The 21891-nt window shown below is 29.4% G+C and overlaps 1 protein-coding gene across 1 annotated transcript; it reads right to left on the bottom strand.

The window, feature by feature from the left end:
* Positions 1–14974: 14974 nt before the first annotated feature.
* On the bottom strand, positions 14975–15494 carry LOC126675202 (uncharacterized). The gene has a single exon (XM_050369809.2). It carries the CDS (start codon positions 15423–15425, stop codon positions 15126–15128), a length of 300 nt encoding a protein of 99 aa, XP_050225766.1. The 5' UTR covers positions 15426–15494; the 3' UTR covers positions 14975–15125.
* Between the last annotated feature and the right edge of the window lie 6397 nt (positions 15495–21891).

Here is a 21891-nt window from a genome sequence, read left to right as displayed (position 1 = left end):
AATATCAAGAACAGGTAAGGCAATTCCAAAAACGGAAATTGTCCGGCGATTGAAATGAGATCGATAGCGTACCGTTCAACGAAAATGAGGTGGGGAATCGAAGGTACGCGAGTCTAGATCGTCTGAAAACAAACGGTTTTGATTTCGATCTAGAAACGAATGAGAACGATCAGAAATACGCAATGCCGTTCGAAAGTAAAATCTGAAATTTCAAAACAACTTACCGTTGATTTTCAGCAAACTTCAAGAGTGATTTTGATCAGCGAATCTTCAGAGAATTGGATGAACAATGGCAGCTAGGGTTAGCTTGCAGCAAGGAGAAGAGATTAGGGTTGGAGTTTCGTCATTTAAAGGCTCCATAACGGAGAAATAAATCTCCAAACTACCCCTCCCCCCCCCCCCCCCCCCGCAAGGCCCATTGCTGGTCTCGTACGAGACCAGCAAAAAGGCCTTTGTTCTCGTTCGAGAACCACGTTCTCGAACGAGAACAAAGAGAATTAACACAGGTCTCGAACGAGACCTGTGTTATTTCGAACGGGAAATAAAGCCAATTTCCCTTGGGCCAAATGGAGTTGATTAATTTTCTTGGGCCCAAGGCTAACCCAATGAACTAACTTGAACCGACAACCAATTTCGAATAATTTCAAAACACTCGGAACCACGTCGGAAATTACAAAAAAAATAAATTAAAATTTTACGGGATATTACATTATCCTCCAATTCAAAAAAAAATATCAAACAAAATATGTGGATTAAAAAAATTCAAAAAATATTTCCGTCTGATGGCGGCAAAGGGTGCCTCGAAAGAGGAGGAGCATAATCCTTCAGAAAAAAATTTAGAAAAATAATTTTCCGAAAAAATTACCGTCGGACAGCGATGGCGGGTATCTTGAAAGGAAGAAACACTCTTCCACCGGAAAATATTTTTTCGAAAAAACAATTCGGAAAAATATTGGCCGGATAAAATTTTCAATTTCTTCTCAATTCGAATCGGGTTACAGTCGATTTTCGACTGAACTAATTCAATCAGTAAATTTTTAATATAATAAAGATAATGAGATTTTTTTTGAAATCTATGGGTTGTAGGAGTTATTTTAAATCCTCAACTTTGTATGTGTTACAATTAATTTGAATTTGACTCAAATCCAAATTCAACAAATTTTACAATCGAAACAAAAGATTTGTCATACAGTTATTCAAGTGCAGCAGCATTGTGCATTGGTGGATTTCAAGTTTAGCTCAAGATCAGTCTAGTTGTTGCAGCATTGGATTCTTCTTGAAGCATTGAATTCCTCTCTGACTTGGATTCATGAGCTGGCATTCTGATCTTCTCAGCATGAGGAGCATGTTGCTGATGTGGCATATCAGCAAGGAGCATGTGTATTTGATCAACAACTGCTTTGTAACAGATTAGATTCTTTTTCTGTTTTGTTTCTAAAATAACTGCTTCTCCTTCACTTATAAAAGGAATCAACAGTTATTTTCTCTGTAATCTTTTTCACATCAATAAAGAGATTGCTTTGTTTTACAACATGGTATCAGAGCTTTTTGCTCTTATTTTCCTTCATTTTCTCGTTCTTTCTTAGCTGCCAAACAACTTTAATCCATGAAATCTTGAGATCTTCTCCTGTTTTTCCTCAAATCTTGAGGTTTTATTTCTCTTTCAGAGTTCATATCTCTTTTATTGATTAAAATTTGATCTTTAAATCTGCATTTTCAACAAGAAAATGGCTTTTAGGCAAGAAGAAGTCATGTCGAGCCCTTACTTTATGCATCCAGGTGAGAATCCCTCTCTGGTGCTTGTTTCAGCCTTATTGAATGGTGGAAATTATCACAAGTGGTGTAGGTCTATGAGAATGTCTCTGATCTCAAAGAACAATTTCAAGTTTAGATGATGCTAGCTTTAAAATATGGGAAAGGTGTAATACTATGGTCATGTCTTGGCTATATCGTGTTGTTTCTTCTACAATAGCAGAGAGTATTTCGTGTTTGGATACTGCTCTTGAAATTTGGGATGATTTGAGAGATAGATTTTCTCAAGGTGATAGTTACAGAATAGGAGATTTGCAGGAAGAGATTTTCACTTTTCAGCAAGGTACACTTTCAATCACTGAGTATTACACTCATTTGAAAACTTTGTGGGATGAATTAAAGAGTCTGAGGCCATTACCTAATTGCAGTTGTGTTCCAAAATGTTCATGTGGAATTTTAGTTAATATGAAGAGTAATCTTTCCAATGACTAAGTGATAAGGTTTTTGAAAGGGCTTAATGATAATTTTGCACAAGTCAGGTCACATATTTTAATGAGTGAATCATTGCCTCATATCAACAAAGTTTTTTAATTAGTTATCTTGCATGAGAGGCAGATAATGACTCCAAAACAATCCACTGAGGTGAATGCTTTTACAGCAAAAGGCATGGTTCAGAATCAATTTGATTTCAATTCCAGTCCATTTGATGATGATCAAGGCTCAACCTATGAGTCAAATGTCAACTATGTTAGAGGAAGAGGAACTCCTTTCTACAGAGGACCTTACAAGAAACCTGGATATGGGAATTTTCAATCAAACAAGCTCAAATTATGTTCACATTGTGGATATTCAGGACATACAGTGGATATTTGCTATAGAAAACATGGATTCCCACCTGGCTACCAATCAAAATATAAAGGAGAAGGATCTCAGTCAAATCCAGTGAATTGTGTTGACACAAGGACACAGGAAATGAACATTGAGACAATGAATTCTGACTATAATGGTCACAGGAACTATCCTATGCAAGGAAGTTCAAATTTTGCTGACAATGTTAATACAGGTTCTTCTATAAGTGATGTTTATCATTTTACACCAGAGCAATACCAGAAGATCATGGCACTGATCCAGCCACACAGCTCAAATGATAACTCACATGTCAACTCTCTCATTTCAAATTTCAGACCTCAGCCTGGAAAACCAGGTATTGTTTGTTCTTGCCAAAACAGTATAAAAAACATATAGGAATGTTTGGATCTTAGATACTGGTGTTACAGACCACATTCTCTGCAATTTTGATTACTTTACTGATTCAAAACCAGTTTGTAATGTCAATGTTAAACTACCAAATGGAGAACTCATACCAATTACACATATAGGTTCTGTGAAGCTAAATGATGATCTGACCTTAAGTCATGTGTTATATGTGCCTACTTTCAACTTCAATCTTATATCAGCCAGTAAATTGACTGATAATAGAGAAGTTTGTCTGATTGTCCATCATGATTCCTGTTTCATCCAGAATCTTCAATCCTGGAAGAGGATTGGATTAGCTAAGAAGAGTGAAGGATTGTACTTACTGCTCCAAAAGAAAGAAATTTGCAGGCTACCTAAGGATGCAGTTAGAGTAAATAATGTTGCAGTTAACATTTCTGACAATGTATGGCATTATAAACTTGGCCACTTATCTTCAAAAGTGTTGAAATGTATGCAGAGAATTGATTCTTCTATTGTAGATTCAATAAAAGGGGCATGTGATGTGTGCCATTATGCCAAACAAAGGAAATTATCCTTCCCTGTAAGTACTTCAACATATGAATCTACTTTTGATTTGATACATGTAGATATTTGGGGTCCAGTATCAACAGCTTCTATCAATGGCTTTCACTATTTTCTCACATTAGTTGATGATCACTCTCGTTTCACCTAGTTGTTTCTGATGAAGCATAAATCAGAAACAAGGACTATAATGTCTAATTTTGTTAACTATGTCAAAACTCAGTTTTCAAAACAAATAAAGGTGATTAGATCAGACAATGGTCTAGAGTTTATGGATAATGCTTTCTATTCAACTCATGGCATTGAACATCAGACAACCTGTGTATATACCCCACAGCAAAATGGCATAGTTGAAAGAAAACACCAGCATATCCTAAACATAGCAAGAGCTCTCAAATTTCAAGCTTCTCTTGACATCAATATCTGGAGCTACTGTGTTCAGCATGCTGCATATCTTATTAACAGAACATCATCTTCTGTCATTAAGAACAAGACACCATATGAGCTGCTATATGATAAAATGCCTGTTTTGAATCATTTAAGAGTCTTTGGAAGTCTTAGTTATGCAAGCACAATTAGAGTTAACAGATCAAAGTTTGATACAAGGGCTTTGAAATGTATTCTACTTGCCAAAATCAACAAAGGGGTATATTATGTATTGTTTGAGTTCACAGGAGATTTTGGTTTCAAGAAATGTCATTTTTTATGAGCATATATTTCCTTATAACTCTAATCCTCAACCTACCACTTCACAAACACCTCAACATCTGGACTATGATCTTTACTTACCAGAACATCAAAGTTCTTTGCCACCTAGTCCAGATGCTTCTTTAAATACCTCACCTCCTTCTTCACCCTGGAGATCAAATCCTTCTCCTTTACCTCCCAACACCACAGAGTCTTTATTCACCAATAATGATTTTCCAGAATTGAGAAAATCAACAAGACAAAAACAAATCCCTTCTTATCTAAAAGACTACACCTATTCTCTTCCATCTTCTCTTCAAAAACCTACCACAAGTCCACATATCATATCCAATGTTTTATCATATGCTCATTTATCTCCTGCTCATAGACAGTTTGCTCTGAATATTACATCAACAGTTGAGCCAAAGACTTTTAATCAGGCTATCAAATATGATTGCTGGAAAGATGCAATGGAAACTGAGCTGCAAGCCTTAGAGAGGAACAAAACCTGGATTGTCACAGATTTACCACAAGGCAAGGAACCCATAGCTTGCAAATGGGTGTACAAAACAAAGTTTAAATCAGATGGAAGTATAGAAAGGTATAAAGCAAGGCTTGTTGCAAAGGGGTACAATCAACAAGAGGGATTAGACTACTTAGACACTTTCTCACCAGTTGTTAAAATGACCACAGTGAGGACCATGCTTGCTTTAGCTACAGTCAACAATTGGCATTTGCAGCAACTTGATATAAATAATGCATTTCTCCATGGAGATTTGCAAGAGGATGTTTACATGACTATTCCACCTGGATTTGCTTCTGTTGGTCCTAATAAAGTCTGTAAGTTGCAAAAGTCCCTCTATGGGTTAAAGCAAGCTAGCAGACAATGGAATGCAAAGCTTTCTGCTGCTCTCATTGCTCAGGGATTCAAGGTTTCAGTAGCAGATCCTTCTCTTTTTATCAAAAGAACAGGTGCTCATTTCACAGCATTGTTGGTTTATGTTGATGATTTGATAGTAACAGGCAATGATTTAGCTGCTATTGATAATATAAAGTCCTTTTTACATGCTACTTTTAGCATTAAGGACCTTGGTCAACTCAAATACTTTCTTGGTCTTGAGGTTGCAAGATTTCAGAAAGGCATTACTTTGTGTCAAAGAAAGTATGCTTTGGATTTACTTTTTGATATGGGGTTTATTCATGCAAAGCCTGTGCCTACACCCATGGTAAATTCAAAGAGATTGCATAAAGAAGATGGTCCTTTATTACAAAACAATACTGAGTTCAGACAGTTAATAGGCAAGTTATTGTACTTATGTGTTACAAGGCCAGATCTATCATTTGCAGTCCAACAATTGTCACAATTTTTGGACTGTCCTACTACTATACATTTAGTTGCTGCTCATAGAGTACTGAGGTACTTGAAGTCTGCTCCTGCCAAAGGATTGTTCTTTTCTGCAACTTCTGATTTGAGTCTGAAAGCCTTCTCTAATTCAGACTGAGCAGCATGTCTTGACACAAGAAGATCCATATCTCGATATTGTGTATTTCTAGGCAACTCCTTAATCTCTTGGAGATCAAAAAAGCAGAGTACAGTGTCCAGAAGCATCTCTGAAGCTGAATATAGAGCATTGGCTGTGTTGACTTGTGAACTTCAATGGATCAAGTATCTTCTGCATGATTTTTCTCTTCCTCAAACAACACCTGCTCAGTTGTTTTGTGATAACCAATCAGCTATTCAATTAGCTCACAATCCAGTTTACCATGAACGTTCAAAACACATTGACATTGACTGTCATTTGATAAGAGAAAAACTGGCTCAGGGTCTTATTCATCTCTTACCTGTTCATACTTCTAAACAGTTGGCAGATTGTCTGACTAAACCATTGCCACCGGCTTCTTTTACTTACTCCATTTCCAAGCTGGGCATATTGGACATCTATGCTCCAGCTTGAGGGGGGGGGGGGGGGTCATACAGTTATTCAAGTACAGCAGCATTGTGCATTGGTGGATTTCAAGATTAGCTCAAGATCATTCTAGTTGTTGCAGCATTGGATTCTTCTTGAAGCAATGGATTCCTCTCTGACTTGGATTCATGAGCTGGCATTCTGATCTTCTCAGCATGAGGAGCATGTTGCTGATGTGGCATATCAGCAAGGAGCATGTGTATTTGATCAACAACTGCTTTGTAACAGATTAGTTCTTTTTCTGTTTTGTTTCTAAAATAACTGCTTCTCCTTCACTTATAAAAGGAATCAGCAGTTATTTTCTCTGTAATCTTTTTCACATTAATAAAGAGATTGCTTTGTTTTACAACAATTTGGCTTAAAAAATCCAATAAATTTTACAATCTAAACAAAGAATTTGGCTCAAATCTAAATCCAAATCCAAATTCAAATTCGAATCCATCTTTATTCAAACGGACCCTAAAAAAAATTTGATGAGGAGGAAACTAATGAGCAACAGTAGTAGAAGCTACCACATCAAGACTCGTTCGTCTAAGATCCCTACCAGCACAAAGCGGAGAGGACCACTCCGCCAGCTGCTCACTAGCACGCCTAAAGATTTAAAGGTGGAAATTTTTACACTCCACCCAATTATACTATGAACGAAGGATCACTTTACCCCCTCAACTTGACACAAAATATCAAAAACGTCCAAATTGAGAAAATCGGATCACTTTTACCCTGAACTTAACAAAACCGGTACAAAAATACCCCTATACTGACGTGGCACCTTCATTGGAGAGTGAGATTCTAATTAATTATAATCTACTCTAATTAATTATATTTAAACACTAATTAATCATAGTTAAACTCTAATTACTCTAAGGGCTTTTTTGAACTTTTTTCTAAAAAAAATTAAATTTTTTTCCAACTACGGCGAGGAGGAATAGCCTCCTCGCCGGAGATGAGCTGTTGCTCCGGAGCAGCAGCTCCGCTCCTCGCGTACCTCGCCTGAGGAGCGATTTGCTCCTCAGGCCAAGAGCAGTGCTCCTCGCGAAAACGAGGAGCAGATCTGCTCCTCGTTTTGACGAGGAGCACGATGGACATACCCATCTGGATTTGTTCATCAATTTGATGAACATACCCACGGGTATGTTCATTAAATTTTTGATGAACATTGTTCATCTATTTGATGAACAGAACACAGGTCTGTTCCTCAAATCAGACCCACGGGTCTGTTCATAAAATCAGACCCACGGGTCAGATCATCAAATCAGACCCATAGGTCTATTTCTAATTTAAAAAGAAATTAATTTTTTTATTAAAATTTTAGTTTTTAAAAAATAATAATAATATTGAGGGTTAATTTGTTATATGAATAAAACTTATGTGTTAAATTGTTATATATATAAATTTTGGAGTGTTAATTTGTTATTTTAAGTTTTAAATTAAAACGATTCAATTGTTTTTTTTTTTTAATTTTTAACATTAAACAAAAATTAGGACCATTCTAAACCTTTTTCTATTAAAAACTACCTTAAAAAACTACTTTTGAAAACCGGAGAGTCTATCTCACTTTCTTAGGTGAGAGTGGGGAGGGGGTTTTTAACCCGATTTTGCCAAGTTCAGGGTAAAAGTGATCTCTTTTTGTCAATTTGGACGTTTTTGATACTTTATGCCAAGTTGAGTGGGTAAACTGATCCTTCGTTCATTATATTATATATACTCCAATTTTCCTTTCTTAATTTTCAGGGATAATTACTAAAACCCCTCCTGAAATAAGACCTAACTAATTAAGTCCTTCCTCACGTTTTAAAAATATAAAATTTATCCCTTAACATTTGCTCAAATTCACTAACACTCCCCTTCGTTAGTTAATGATGTTAGTTTACTTAGTCAAAGGATCAAATTGTTTAAAATAATATTCATTTAAACTTTAAACTTATTTTTCTTCACTTAACTTCAAAAAAATTATAAAAATCAAATTAACTTTAAAAAATTATTAAATTATAAGTTGACTTTTTTAAAAATTGAGAATTTATTCTTTATTTAGTACGTTAATAATCAATTTCTTTGTAGAAAATTATTAATACATAAGATTCAAAAAATATATATTTTTATAATTATTTAGTACAAATAAATTAATAGTCAACCTATAAATAAAAAATAAATATTATTTTTCCAAAATCAACTCCTAATTTTATAATGTTTTAAATAATAATAATAATAAGTATTATTATTATTATTGTTAAAAGAATATGTAAATTTAAAATAAAATAAAATTATAGTTGATAAATTATGATTTTAAATATAATTATAAATAATTTTTTAGATTTTATTTTGATTTTTATGATTCTTTGAAGTTCTATGATAGAAAAATTAGTTCGGAGATTAAAATGAACCTTATTTTAAGCAGTTTGATCCTTTAATTAAATCAACTAATACCAATAACTGACGGAGGGGGGTATTAGTGAATTTGAGCAAACGCCCGGGGGAAATTTTATATTTTTAAAATGTAACAAGGGACTTAGTTAGTTAGGCCTTACCTTAGTTTTTTTTTTAGTAATTATCCCTACTTTTGAATGACTTTGTTACCCTTAATTATTTTATTTTATTTTGATATATCTATTTAGAGAAATACGTATATTACATTTTGACCTCTAATTTTTTTGTACAATTCACTGCTATGAAAAAGGATGTAATCATTGATACTATAAAATTATGGCACTTCATTTTTCTTATGATTAGTTTATGTTTTTTTTTATAAAATTATAAATAAATGTATTGTATTTTTATTTCAAATGTTTAAAAGTTTTTATGCATTTTATAATTGTTTGTGGCTTATATATAATTTTATATTTTTGAAGTTGTATGAAAATTTATATATCATTTGTCCAAAATTATGGGTGCATATAAAGAGAACAAACAATTTATTTCCTAAAATATTAAAAAATTATATATATGTTTTATGTAAATTAACAAAATATTATATTATGCTATGTATATGGAGTGTTTTTATAAAAAAAAGTGTATTGTCGTTTAGTTGATTCATTTTAAAAAATATAAAATAAATTATTATTTTAACATATGAGTTTATAAGATTAAAAAATGAAAATGAATGAAAAGTAAACAAAATTGTTTGTAACTAAAAGTTAGTATTTATTAAATAAAATTATGTTATTCCCAGATTCTTTTATGTGAAATCAAAGAGTTACCGAAATTATACTGTATTCGAGAAAATAATTACATGACATTTAGTAAAAGAGAAATAGTTTTAAAAAAGGATAGTAAAATCATTAACAATTGAAAAGTGCGAAATTGGAGAGCAATTATTAATAAGTGGAGTGCAAAATTCAATTTCTTTTATTTTTAATTCATTTAAAATTATCAATAACAATAATATTTTTATTAAATAATTTAAAATAATGAAAATTCAAATATATTACTTTCATGACAAAGTTGGATAATTTATTTGCGAAATAAACGAAGATAAATAGAACAAATCAAATAAAAAATTCTTACATTTTATTTACCTTTTTAGTCTATTTGTTTTGAATCAAATAAACTAAGTTTGTATTTTATTTTTAGTGCTTTCTACGCTTATTTAGAAATAATTTTATGTTCTTTCATTATTTATAAAAAATATAAATAAATTAAAGTCATTTTCAATTTACAAGTATATTTTTAAAAGGAGAAATTGTCATAATAAAAGCATAGAAAGCCAAACCCAACTCTTTATCTATACTATATATAAAAGCACAGATGGGGGGGGACAGGCAAATTTACTGAATAATCCTTTTCAGTTTATTACTAAATAAAGGTTTTATAGTCATTAACTAATTAGTTATTTAATTAATCACTATTGTAATTAAAGTCCTAAATAGAATAAGTACCTAAATTATCTCTAATTAAAAAATAACTAAATTGTCTCCAAATTAGTAGGACTACCTATCTTTTAGTTTGATTGAACTACAAAATTAAAATACTATATTTGGTCAATAGTTAATTATCTAATTATGGTTATTACAAAACTAAAAAAAAATTAATAACTGAATATATTATATTTACTTTTATAAAAATTCTTAACTAATTTAATATTAATTATAAATAAAAATTGATATAATTATAATAAATTTACTAATATGTTCATTGACGAGTTACGTTACGAGCCACGTGCATAGCACGTAATGCAGTCATTAACTAATTAGTTATTTAATTAATCACTATTGTAATTAAAGTCCTAAATAGAATAGGTACCTAAATTATCTCTAATTAAAAAATAACTAAATTGTCTCCAAATTAGTAGGAATACCTATCTTTTAGTTTGATTGAACTACAAAATTAAAATATTATATTTGGTCAATAGTTAATTATCTAATTATGGTTATTACAAAACTAAAAAAAATTAATAACTAAATATATTATATTTACTTTTATAAATTTTTTTAACTAATTTAATATTAATTAAAAATAAAAAATTGATATAATTAAAATAAATTTACTAATGTGTTCATTGACGAGTTACGTTACGAGCCACGTGCATAGCACGTAATGCGAAACTAGTATTTAAAAAAAACACGTGTATAATATTAATTGTTAACTACCTCTCCATTACTTCCTTATTTTTAGGAGAAAAACTCACTTGTTTTCGACTTTTTTCATTGTCTTCTACATGAAAGCTTCATATTCCAAAATTTTTCTTTCTATATTTCTTGATTGGCATGACAAACTACTTCCCATTTTAGACAAATTTTCAAGACCCAAAAATCTAAATCATTCCTGGAAAGTTTTTTTTGCTTGCTTGGTTTCTTTATGTAGACTTTAAACTATTCTCAGTGCATAAAAATATTGATAAAGCAGAAAAGGTCTCATGTTTCTGAGTTTGTTCAGTAAATATAATGTTGGCGAATCATAGTGATTGTTACTTCTGTTCTTATTTGGTGATTGTGTATTATTCCATCATTTTTTAAAATAACAACCAAATATAATAATAAAAAAAATAAATTGAAAATTAAAAAAAAAATTATATAATTATAAAAACAAATAAATTTAGAGAGTCCATTGAGTAGAGGTTAAATTTTTACTCTCTATTATTAAAGATGCTCTTTATTTATTTAAAGATGCTCTTTATAATAGAGAGCATTGTTGGAGATGCTCTTAGAATGATACGTGCGATGGGAGTGTTACAAGTGTATGTGTAATGTTACCTGATTGGATGAGAGAGAGAAAATATGTACCGCCCCACCACCATCCCAAAACAAGGCTAAATCCATCTAGAGGCTCTTATACTATATCATTTTTGTTCAAAAAATCTCCGTACTATTTTTTTTGTTCTTCAAGTCCCTCTACTTACATAATTTTTGATTTTTAAGTCCTTTTTTGGTTTTTTCCAGTCCCTTTACTTACAATTTTTTTGTTCCTCCAGTCCCTCAAAAGGACCTAAAAATCGGAATTTTACCAAGTACAGGGACCTGAAAAACAAAAAAATAGTATAAGGGCTTTTTGAACAAAAATAATATAATACAAGTGCCTCTAGATGGATTTAGCCCCAAAACAACAATAAACTTATAGAGTCCCGTCAAACCAAAATTAGAAGAAAGATCCATTTAGAAACTCTTATATTTTATCATTTTTATTCATGAATCTTATTATTCACTTTCAATCTTTTTTATCCTTCTACTACTATTATTTGAATCTTAAAGTTCTCATTTGAACAGAATTTGACAAGTGTATCTCATTTGCTGTTAGTGAATGTCTAAAAAACATTTTAATATAATTGATGTCCTTAAAAACCTCTTAAATAAAAATGGTATAAATAAAAAAAATATAGTATAAAAAAAAATTAAAATAGTTAAATGTATATATTGGACCCTCATGTTTGGTTCGGTTTTGAATTTGAATATAATTAACTTTTTTTACGATAGAGGTATTTAACATCATAAAAAAAAATTCATAACAGACGCTCTTAACCTAAAATGCCACATGTCTGTTAGTTATTGGCCTATTTAGCACTGACGTATTAGGTTCGATGGTTCACATTGGCCAGTCACTAACGACACATGGCATTTTAAGTTCGGAAGGTCCGATGTGATTTTTTTTTATAATATTAAGTATCTTTATCGGAAAACAAAATTCATTAAATTCTAAATTTAAAACCGAACCAAAGGTGAGAATCCTACATATACATTTATAAAAATTGTTAGTATGGGTATTTTTTATATGAATTTTATTTATAATTCTTACATACATAAATTTGTACCATAAGATTTCAGTGAGACTGAACACACTTGTTAAATTCTATCCGTAAAGGACGTTGAAATCAGAATAATGGTAATAGAGAGACATAAAAATTGAAAGTGGATGTTAAGAATCTTGATACAATTAAGGCCTAATTAATGCCTTAAAATCCTCTGACTTTTTAACCCCTTTTTAATCTTATCTTAACGTTGAAAACTTGTCAATTTTACCCTATTTTGTATTTTTGTGTTTCAATTGTACTCTGAAATATTAAATTAACGTCTTTTTCATTTGGAAAAAATTTAAAAACATTCTTCATGTCTGGTATATATTAATTGTATTATTTTTAAAAGTTATTTAAATTTAGTTAAATTAATTAAGAATTTAAATTAGTATTAATTTGATTATGATTTTTAGTTAGTTTTTAAAAATAAAGGACTTATTTGTACTTTTTTAAATAAAAAAATAATTTAAGTACAAAAAATTAACAAAAATTAAAAAAAATGGGATACAATTGAAAACGGAAAATTTAAAAGTGGGTAAAATTAATAACTTTTTAACGTCGGGATGAATTAAAAAAAAGTTTAAAAATGAGGAGTTTTTGAGTGATTAAGCCTAAAATTAGTATAGTATAGACACCTTGAAATAAGTTTAGCCAAAATTAAACTACCTTTTCGTTTCAACTTGATTGGCTGCCTTCTTTAAGATACATCACAAGTCAAACAATGTAGATTAAAAGAAAAGGTATCCATACATGAGTGTTCAGAGTCGTTTCCAGATTCTCAGCTGTTTTTATATCTGGGATCGAGAAATTTTGAAACTAAATTTAATGATGGATTTTAAATCCATTGCTACATCCAATTAAATAATTAGCGAGAGAAATTATTTGAGAACTTAGCGGCGAATTTAAAATCCGTCGATAAAAAAATTAGCGATGGAAATTGAATCAGTTCTAATTTCCATCGCTAAATGACTATTTTCTTTAGTAGTGATAGGTTTATTATTATTTTTTGCCTATATTAAACTTAGTAAAACAAAGAGAAATAATAAATATAATTAAGTTCAGACACTGTATACTTTTACAAAGAAATTCGGTTAAATTTGATTTTAATTGCTTGCATAAATCCAAAATCATGAGAAAAAAAATAGCAAGTGTTGGAAAAAGAATTTAATTTTTTTTTGAGAAAAAAAAAAGAATTTATACTGCATTGCGGATAACTAGTAGTCCATGTCCTTTTCTAACTGAAACTGATAGTGCTTTAATTTAATATGTATACTAGCAAAATGACCAAGCGTTGCCTTGGCCTTCTATCAGCGATAAAATAATTAGTATTGAATTAATATAAATTAAATAATAAAACATTTATTTAGTAAAATAATTTTTAATAACAATCATAACAATGTTAATTTTATTATACATAATTTTATCAAAATTTGATATTTTTTATGATGCGTGTTTATATTTTAGCAGTTTAAAATACGAACTATCATTTTTTTAATTAAAACACCATACAATTTATTAATAAAAAATATTGATATAAATATTATAATAATAGCTATGCAAATATTTTTAATTAAAAATTATTTGATATTTTATATTATAAACTAAATTTTTTAATATTTTTATTTATTCTGAACTGTCTATCAACTTAGGCTAGAAGGAATATTTTATTAACATTATTAGAAAACGTCCTAAAAAAAGCAGTAGAGGTTTCTTAAAAATTATAAAGGACATGTTTTGCTAATAAAAATGAAATATAAAAAATTAAAATTAAAAATTAAGGATCATAAAATAATTTTAAAAACTTATAGAACACAAATGAGACATATTTACAATGAAACTCTTAAATTTTTATATTCAGCTAACGCGCCTGTAGTATACTCAATAATTAGCATTTTTGGTATAAATATCTGAATTCTATTATTGACTGTGATATCAATATTTTTACTTAAAAGATTTTAAAGTTCAAAAAAAATTGTTAAATAAAATAGGTAATATATGTTGGATTTTTTAAACAATAGCACAATACATTTAAATTTAATATATAAAATATTAGTATAATAAATTTATATTGCTAATAAAATTTATTAGTTTTTTATTAGTAATTTTATATTTTCTTGATGAATAAAAAAAGATACAATCTCCATTTTTGTAATAGCCTTTTATTTCCTTATCTTTGTTCCCACGCTAAGTCTAACTCTCAGATTATTCATAAAGAATTAAAAAAAAAAGACACTCAGATTTGTTATTTTTAGCATTTCACATATTAAGGATAAAATTTCCTTATATCCACGTGTTACTTACTTAAGATGTGAAATGTCAACTGTTATTTAATTAAGATCTTCCTACGTGGTAAACGGCAACCTTTTTATTAGGAACGACAATTATTATTATGTGTCGGTTAGGTTTTACATAAATTCCTTTAAGTCGTTTGGATATTATGTCGTTTGTTCCTTAACTTTAATGTATAGTATAATTGATGATTTTTGTTTTGCAAGTGTTGCATAACACGTGTGTGTGAAGCTATTATTTTCTCAAGATTACAATACCGTGAAGAAGAGGAAATTTGGAATTGAAAAGAAAATAGCTGGTTATAGTTTATTAATTAATTAATTGATTTTGAGAACATAAAAACCGAATTGAAGTATATACAAACCAAAAGTATATATCTATCCGTTTCTTTGAATTGAAAACAAAAACTCGTATATGTCTAACTATAGAAACTATAGGAGCAACTTTGTTGGGATGGAGGGAGTAATCTTGATGATCAGTCCGGGGAAAACATCATCCGGATCATGAATATGCGGGTTCTGCTCAACGATAAACGGGTCACCGCACTTGTCGCTGATGGTGTGAAGAGTCTCTCCCTCCCCAACAACATAAATTTCATCACAAGGTCGATCCACAAACTGCGTTGCTTTCATAGAAGAAGAAGACGAGGAACTCTCCAGTAATATTAGACCTAACAGAAGCATAGCGCAGTAACATGAAGCTGCATCAGCTATTGCTACATAAATTCTCATCTTCTTCTGTTTTTCTCTTCAACTGCAGGATATCAGAAAAAGAGAGACAGATGGACTGATTTATAGATCAATAATATATTTATCTTAATTAATTATTTGGATATATATGGACGTTTGCTTTGGGAGGAAAGGAAGTTGGGTTCAAATCAAACAACACGGCGACGTGTAATATGGTTATAACTTTTAAGCACTCAAATATTGGGTCTATTTTGTTTTTATATAAAACCATAATTCTCAAGTTTTCTTTCTTTTTAAAAAGTATAAAAAAGACTCTCGACTTTCCTCAAAAATACATATCAATCTTTTTATTTTTTTAACATAATTAAGCTCTCATACTTTTAAAATTGAACGATTAAACTCTCGTCATTTTAAAATCAAACAAATAAACCCCTTTAACTTACTTTTTGGACATTTATCCTTTCAAATTTTCAGTAATATTTTAAACATTAATTTTTTTTTTAATTTTTTTTATATGATTATGAGAGACATGTCAGCTATTAACGAGTGTTTCTGATAGTGTTAAACGAAAGCGGTTATTTGTTCTATTTGAAAATAAAAAGGGCTTAATTGTACCCAAGAAAAATAAATAGACTTATTTGTACTTTTGTGAGAACTACGAGGATTTTTTGTATATTTTGTCTTTTTTCCATGGCAATTTCAAATTTGTATATAATAAAGTAAATAGAAATGAGACACTACAAGAAATTTTATATTTAATAACAATAATTTTGCAGGTAATTTTTTTACTGTTAAAAAATATTTTGCAGTAATAATTTTGAAAGTTGTTGCTATTAGTTAAGTCATATCAGCATTTTATAATAAATTTTATTACCAATTACTTAAAACAACATTTTATTAGCAGTAACATGCCACTTTTTTTTGTTGCTATACGTTATTAGTAATAATTTTAGCATTATTAGCAGTAAAAAAATGTACTGCAAATTTTAGTATTTTTTTATAGTGAGATGAAGTAATAAACATAAATAAGGTAACGTTTTTACAACATATATTAGTTCATTAAGCAACTTAATATGGTGGATAAAATTTTAGGTTTATATTTGGTTAGCATCAATGATACGTTTGAAGCTAAGCAGTGTTTGGTAGCATATGGGCAACAGGTAATTGGTTCTTCAACACTAAACTTATAAGGCCTAATTATTTAAAAATCACTCACCTTATAACTCTTTTTCATTTATACCACGACCTAGGAAAATTTTTATTTGTACCCTATTTTTGATTTTTATGTTTCGTTTGTACCTCAAGAGTAATTTTTTTGATAATTTAATTAATTTAAAGATGAAAATATTAAAAACAAGATACATAAATGATTATCGTTAACGTTTTATTAGAATATAGGTTAAAAATGAAGGACTAATTTAAACTTTTTTCAAAAGAAAATAGGTCAATTCAACTCATTAGGTAGAGATGAAACATAAAAGTTAAAAATAAGGTACAATTGAAAATTTTCCTAGGTCATAGTATAAATGAAAAAAATTTACAAGGTTGGTGGTTTTTAAGTAATTAAACAAACTTATAACAATCTTCACCACTAATTTTCTTCAAATAATGCTCAAATTGAAACTAATTTGTCTTTGCATGATGTGACAATGTGGCAAATATTAATTAACTTTTGCCTAATTTTATAAGTAGGAGAATCATGGAATAAAAGTCCAATACAGCATCAAGTTTTTTTCTTGGCAGTTGGAGAAATAAAAAAAAAAAATTATTTTTAAAATTCAAACCTTTCCATTCTTTATGAATTGCGATTAAATTTTTAAAATATTATCTAACTTATAAAAGAATAATATGATAGCAATTCAATAAAAAAAGTAATAAATTGATAATGTTATATTTATTTTTAATAAAAATTATAATTAATTTAATAGTCCCACCGTCCATAAAAGATAAATTTATTTCATTTATACATATATTAAAATATTAAGTTTATTTAATTAGAATAATACCAAATCCCTATACCACCTTTATTAAATAATTAATATATTTTTATTTAATATATTTTTATTAATTAATAATTCAAAATCACTCATAAAATAATATAAAATTATTTTTAATATTGAAACTAATCAAAAACATTAATTATTGTTATTATTAAAATTATTATCAATTTAATTTAGTTAACTAATTAAAACTAATTCAACTAAAGGTATCACTACTAGAAAACAACGTTTTAGCGACGGATTTTAGTGACGGATCTAAAATCCGTCGCTATTTCGGTGATTAGCGACGGATTTTGCGACGGATCTAAAATCCGTCGCTAAACACCCAATTAAATTGGCGGGATTGATCCCGCCAATTGTTTTGATAAACTTTAGCGACGGATTTTAAAATCTGTCGCTAATTATTGGCGGGAATGCTCCCGCCTTTTATTTTCCACAATTAGCGACGGATTTTAAAATCCGTCGCTAAATTTTATCATTTGGCGACGGAATTTAGTGATGGATTTCAAATCCGTCGCTAATTTGCACTGTCAAAAAAAATTAAAAGGTATTAAAATATTATTTAAGGTAGTATTTAATTAAAAATAATTTTAAAATTTTTGAATTAAATTAATATTATTTCAATATAACGTTTTTATTTATAGAATAATAATTAAACCTTATTTATGAAATAATAATTACAGATTATTTATTTATTTAAAGTATTTAAATATTTTAAAAAATTATTAATTATAAAAAAAATTATCTTAGAATGCGGGATTAAATTATGTAAACAAATATTTGTTGTTTTTAGTTACATTTAAGTATAATATACATAGATATATAACATGAATATGAGCTGGTTAAGGTGGAGTTACGCGCGGGAGAACTACAAGGTTAAAGAGTCTTGAGAGGGAGCAATGGAAGGTGACCTACTGGGAAGTTAGCGAAAATTGACAGGTGGATGCGGGTGGGTGATTTAACTCGGGTGGGTGAGTGACGGAGGCCGCGGATGAGTGATTAATTAAATAAAAACATTATTTTACGATTTAATTTTAAATTTTTTTAATTTTTTTAAATTTAGTGACGGATTAAAATCTGTCGCTAAATCCGTCGCTAAAACCGAGACCAAAATTCGTCGCTAAATTTTTTTTCCGTCGTTGTCAAACGTTGCGACCAAAAATGTAGCGACGGACTGTTTCCGTCGCAAATCCGTCGCTAAATGTGTTTAGCGACGGATTTTGGTCATTTAGCAACGGAAAAATCCGTCGCTAAATGACTGTTTTCTAGTAGTATATTTCAGATATTTATTTAGTTAACTATTTTTTTAAAATAGAAACAACCCTATAATTTAGAACGCCTAAAATAAAAGGTCTATTTTTAATAAGCAGAAAGAGTATTAATTATAAATAAAATAGAAGGATAACGATAAGGATCATGTATGTCCCTAATATTTGGGATCAGGATCATCTATATCCTCATAGTTTGAAAAGGTGCATATATGTTGCTAACGTTTTTAAATGGGCTCATTTAGGATCGCACTTAACACGATTAGTAGGGGTGAGCACTGTTCAGGCGAGTTCGGGGATTGACAAATCTCCGGAACCAAACTAAAAACCGGGGACATTAAAAATTGGATCTCCAGACACGTAACAGTAATCGGTTCGGTTTGGAGATTCTATTTTTTGGTACGGTTCGATGCGGGATTCGGTCCTAATGGTTCGGTACGGTTCTGTACGTTTAGGTGCGGGATTTAGTCCTAATGGTTCGGTACGGATATTACTAGAACTACGGATATTATTTTATTTATAATATGGTCTCTAATATATTATAATATATTATTTTGACTCTTCAAATTATTTAACTACTAATTCACAATATTGATTTTATATTTCTAACTAGCATAAATAAATAATCGTCAATAAAATAAAAAAGCACAATATGTATGTTATCGCTCGATTTAATATTCAATTTTTGATTATTTGATTAGGGTACTCTTATCTATTTTCAAGGCTCAAACTATATCATTTTTGTTAAACTATGTAATTTTTGCCAATAATAGAAAAATTATGAATATATAAATTGTTGATATTAATTTTTTAAAAATATTTTTAATAATTATTAAATTTTGACAAATTTATATAACTTTCATCAAAATAAATAAGTAATGATATTTTTATTTAAATTCAGAATTTATATATAGACTAATATTTTTGATATATATTATTTAATTAAAGTTTAATAATTTAAAGATAGTATGTTTGGTATTTCGATTCGGTACAGTTTTTGGTACGGTTCTCGGTACGATTATTTATCTAAGATCCAGAACCGTACCAATAAAATTTTCAGTACGGTTCGGTTCGGGAAAAATCAATGGTCAATGAATATTTTCCGGTCCTGGAATTCGGTCCGATTTTTGATTCGGTTTTGGGAATATTCAAGATCCGTATGCACCCTAACGATAGAGACATATATAATCCTTTTTTTTTAAATGTTAGTGGTTTAAATGAGCCCATTTGAAAAAATTAGTAACATATATGCACCTTTCTAAATCATTAACGTACAGATAATTCTAAACCCAAATATTAGAGGGTATTAATTATAATGAATTTAATCATTAGTGCGTTATGGAAAAACAAAAATAAATATTAGAGGGTATTAATTATAATGAATTTAATCATTAGTGCGTTATGGAAAAACAAAAATTGAGGTATAGATGAATTAGCTCAGTTGAATGCATGAAAAACTTGCACCCTACCCACTCCGTCTCCCACCTTCGAGTGGCTCTCATCATAGAAAAAAATAACCCTCTACTAACTAACCAAATGCAACCCATGGACCAAACCAACCTCCTCTTATTAACCATCGTTCACTAGATTAATATTTTTCAGCTATAAAAGAACTGCAAATTTTATTAGTTCAACAATTATATCACGACAATATCATCAAAAAATTACGGCATAAAATGAGAGTTTTAACTATTTACATAGAATTGTAAATTTTGTAATTCTTTATAAAAAAAATCAGAATATTTTTTTTCTAAAAAGTAGATGAATAAACGCATTTGATATTGTTTTGAAATATATACTTAAATACAATGCAATATATAGCCAGATATATATATCAATTTCAATACTTATTAACCGCTCCGACTTATTTCTTATCATCTCCAGATACATACCTTTTCAATCAAAAAATTGAAAACCAATAAAATTTTCTTGAAATATAAAGATGAAAAAGATACCCTAATTTAGAGTATCTTGCTTAGAAAATAAATTGTATGAGCATTAAAATAGGTACATAGAGCTTCAAGCTTAAGTGAGGTCGCGGGTTCGAACCTTACTCATGTATGTAGCCGTTTAAAATTTGGGGCCAAGCTTTGTCTCCCGCAAGGAACCTACCCGGTTCGACTGGGGATTAGTCTGAATGTGGAAGGTTTAAAGGTGCCGTTTTATAGTTGGAACACGTTCAGGACACCTCATGATCAGATAAAAAAAAAGATACGTAGAGAAATTTGGAGGATAGAAGGATTGATGTATATATATAAAAAAATTATTCAATGTAACTGTTGCGTCATGTTATTTGTATATGTGTTCGGCATATGACATTTTTAATAATTAAAAAATTCTCTTTCGCAAATGTTTATTAGTTTATTGTAAATATGACATGTCACAATTATTATATGGATAAACATCCATATATGATAGATATATATATATGTAAGTCAGTTTAGTTGAGCCTAATGCATGAAGAAAGTGCACCCTCCCCACTACCGACATTCTAATGGCTTTCATCATCAATAACCAATAACGACTAAGTACTAACCCAACTCAACCCAACCCTGCCTAACCTAATTCAACACGCGATTAATATTTTGTTAGTTCATATGAAATCACAAATTCCATCAGTTCAAATTATCACGACCAAGTCATTATGTTTTAACTATTTACACTGAATTGTAAATTTCATGTTTAAATTTTAAAAAAAAAAACCATATACTGTATAACGATTGTGGTGATTATGAATGTACATGTTTTTTTCTATCATTATTATTAAATTTGTTTCTAAGATTGTGTCTTCTATATAAATATTTCGTTTTCAATTCCCTTTTATGGGTGTATCCAAAACAGTACAAATATCGTAAATAATATATATTTATAAATTGTCACTTGCTAAAAATTTCTTTATTTTTGTTTTCTGTTTTCATTGAATATATACTTCTAAATGAGGGGCTTCCTTACATTCCGTTTAATTTGATTGGACTATTCCACCGTCAACATTCATTGTCATACTAGAAAATTTATGGTTCAACAAGCAAATAAACAGGTGATACTTAATGTATTTTAGAAGATGTTTCAGGTAAGTATTTTCGACTCAAATTTTAATTATTTATACTTGCTGCTATTCGTTTAGCAAATTATTCTCATTTATTTTATTAAACCAATGTGTAATTGTACAGCTCAGAGTAGCCATTAACCCTATATCTGATACTGTTTTTTTTTATATATAATTTTCACGGAATGATCAAT

Source organism: Mercurialis annua, linkage group LG3 (genome assembly GCF_937616625.2).
Source record: "Mercurialis annua linkage group LG3, ddMerAnnu1.2, whole genome shotgun sequence".
NCBI classification, from domain to species: domain Eukaryota; kingdom Viridiplantae; phylum Streptophyta; class Magnoliopsida; order Malpighiales; family Euphorbiaceae; genus Mercurialis; species Mercurialis annua.
This window is presented reverse-complemented; position numbering and strand designations above follow the sequence as displayed.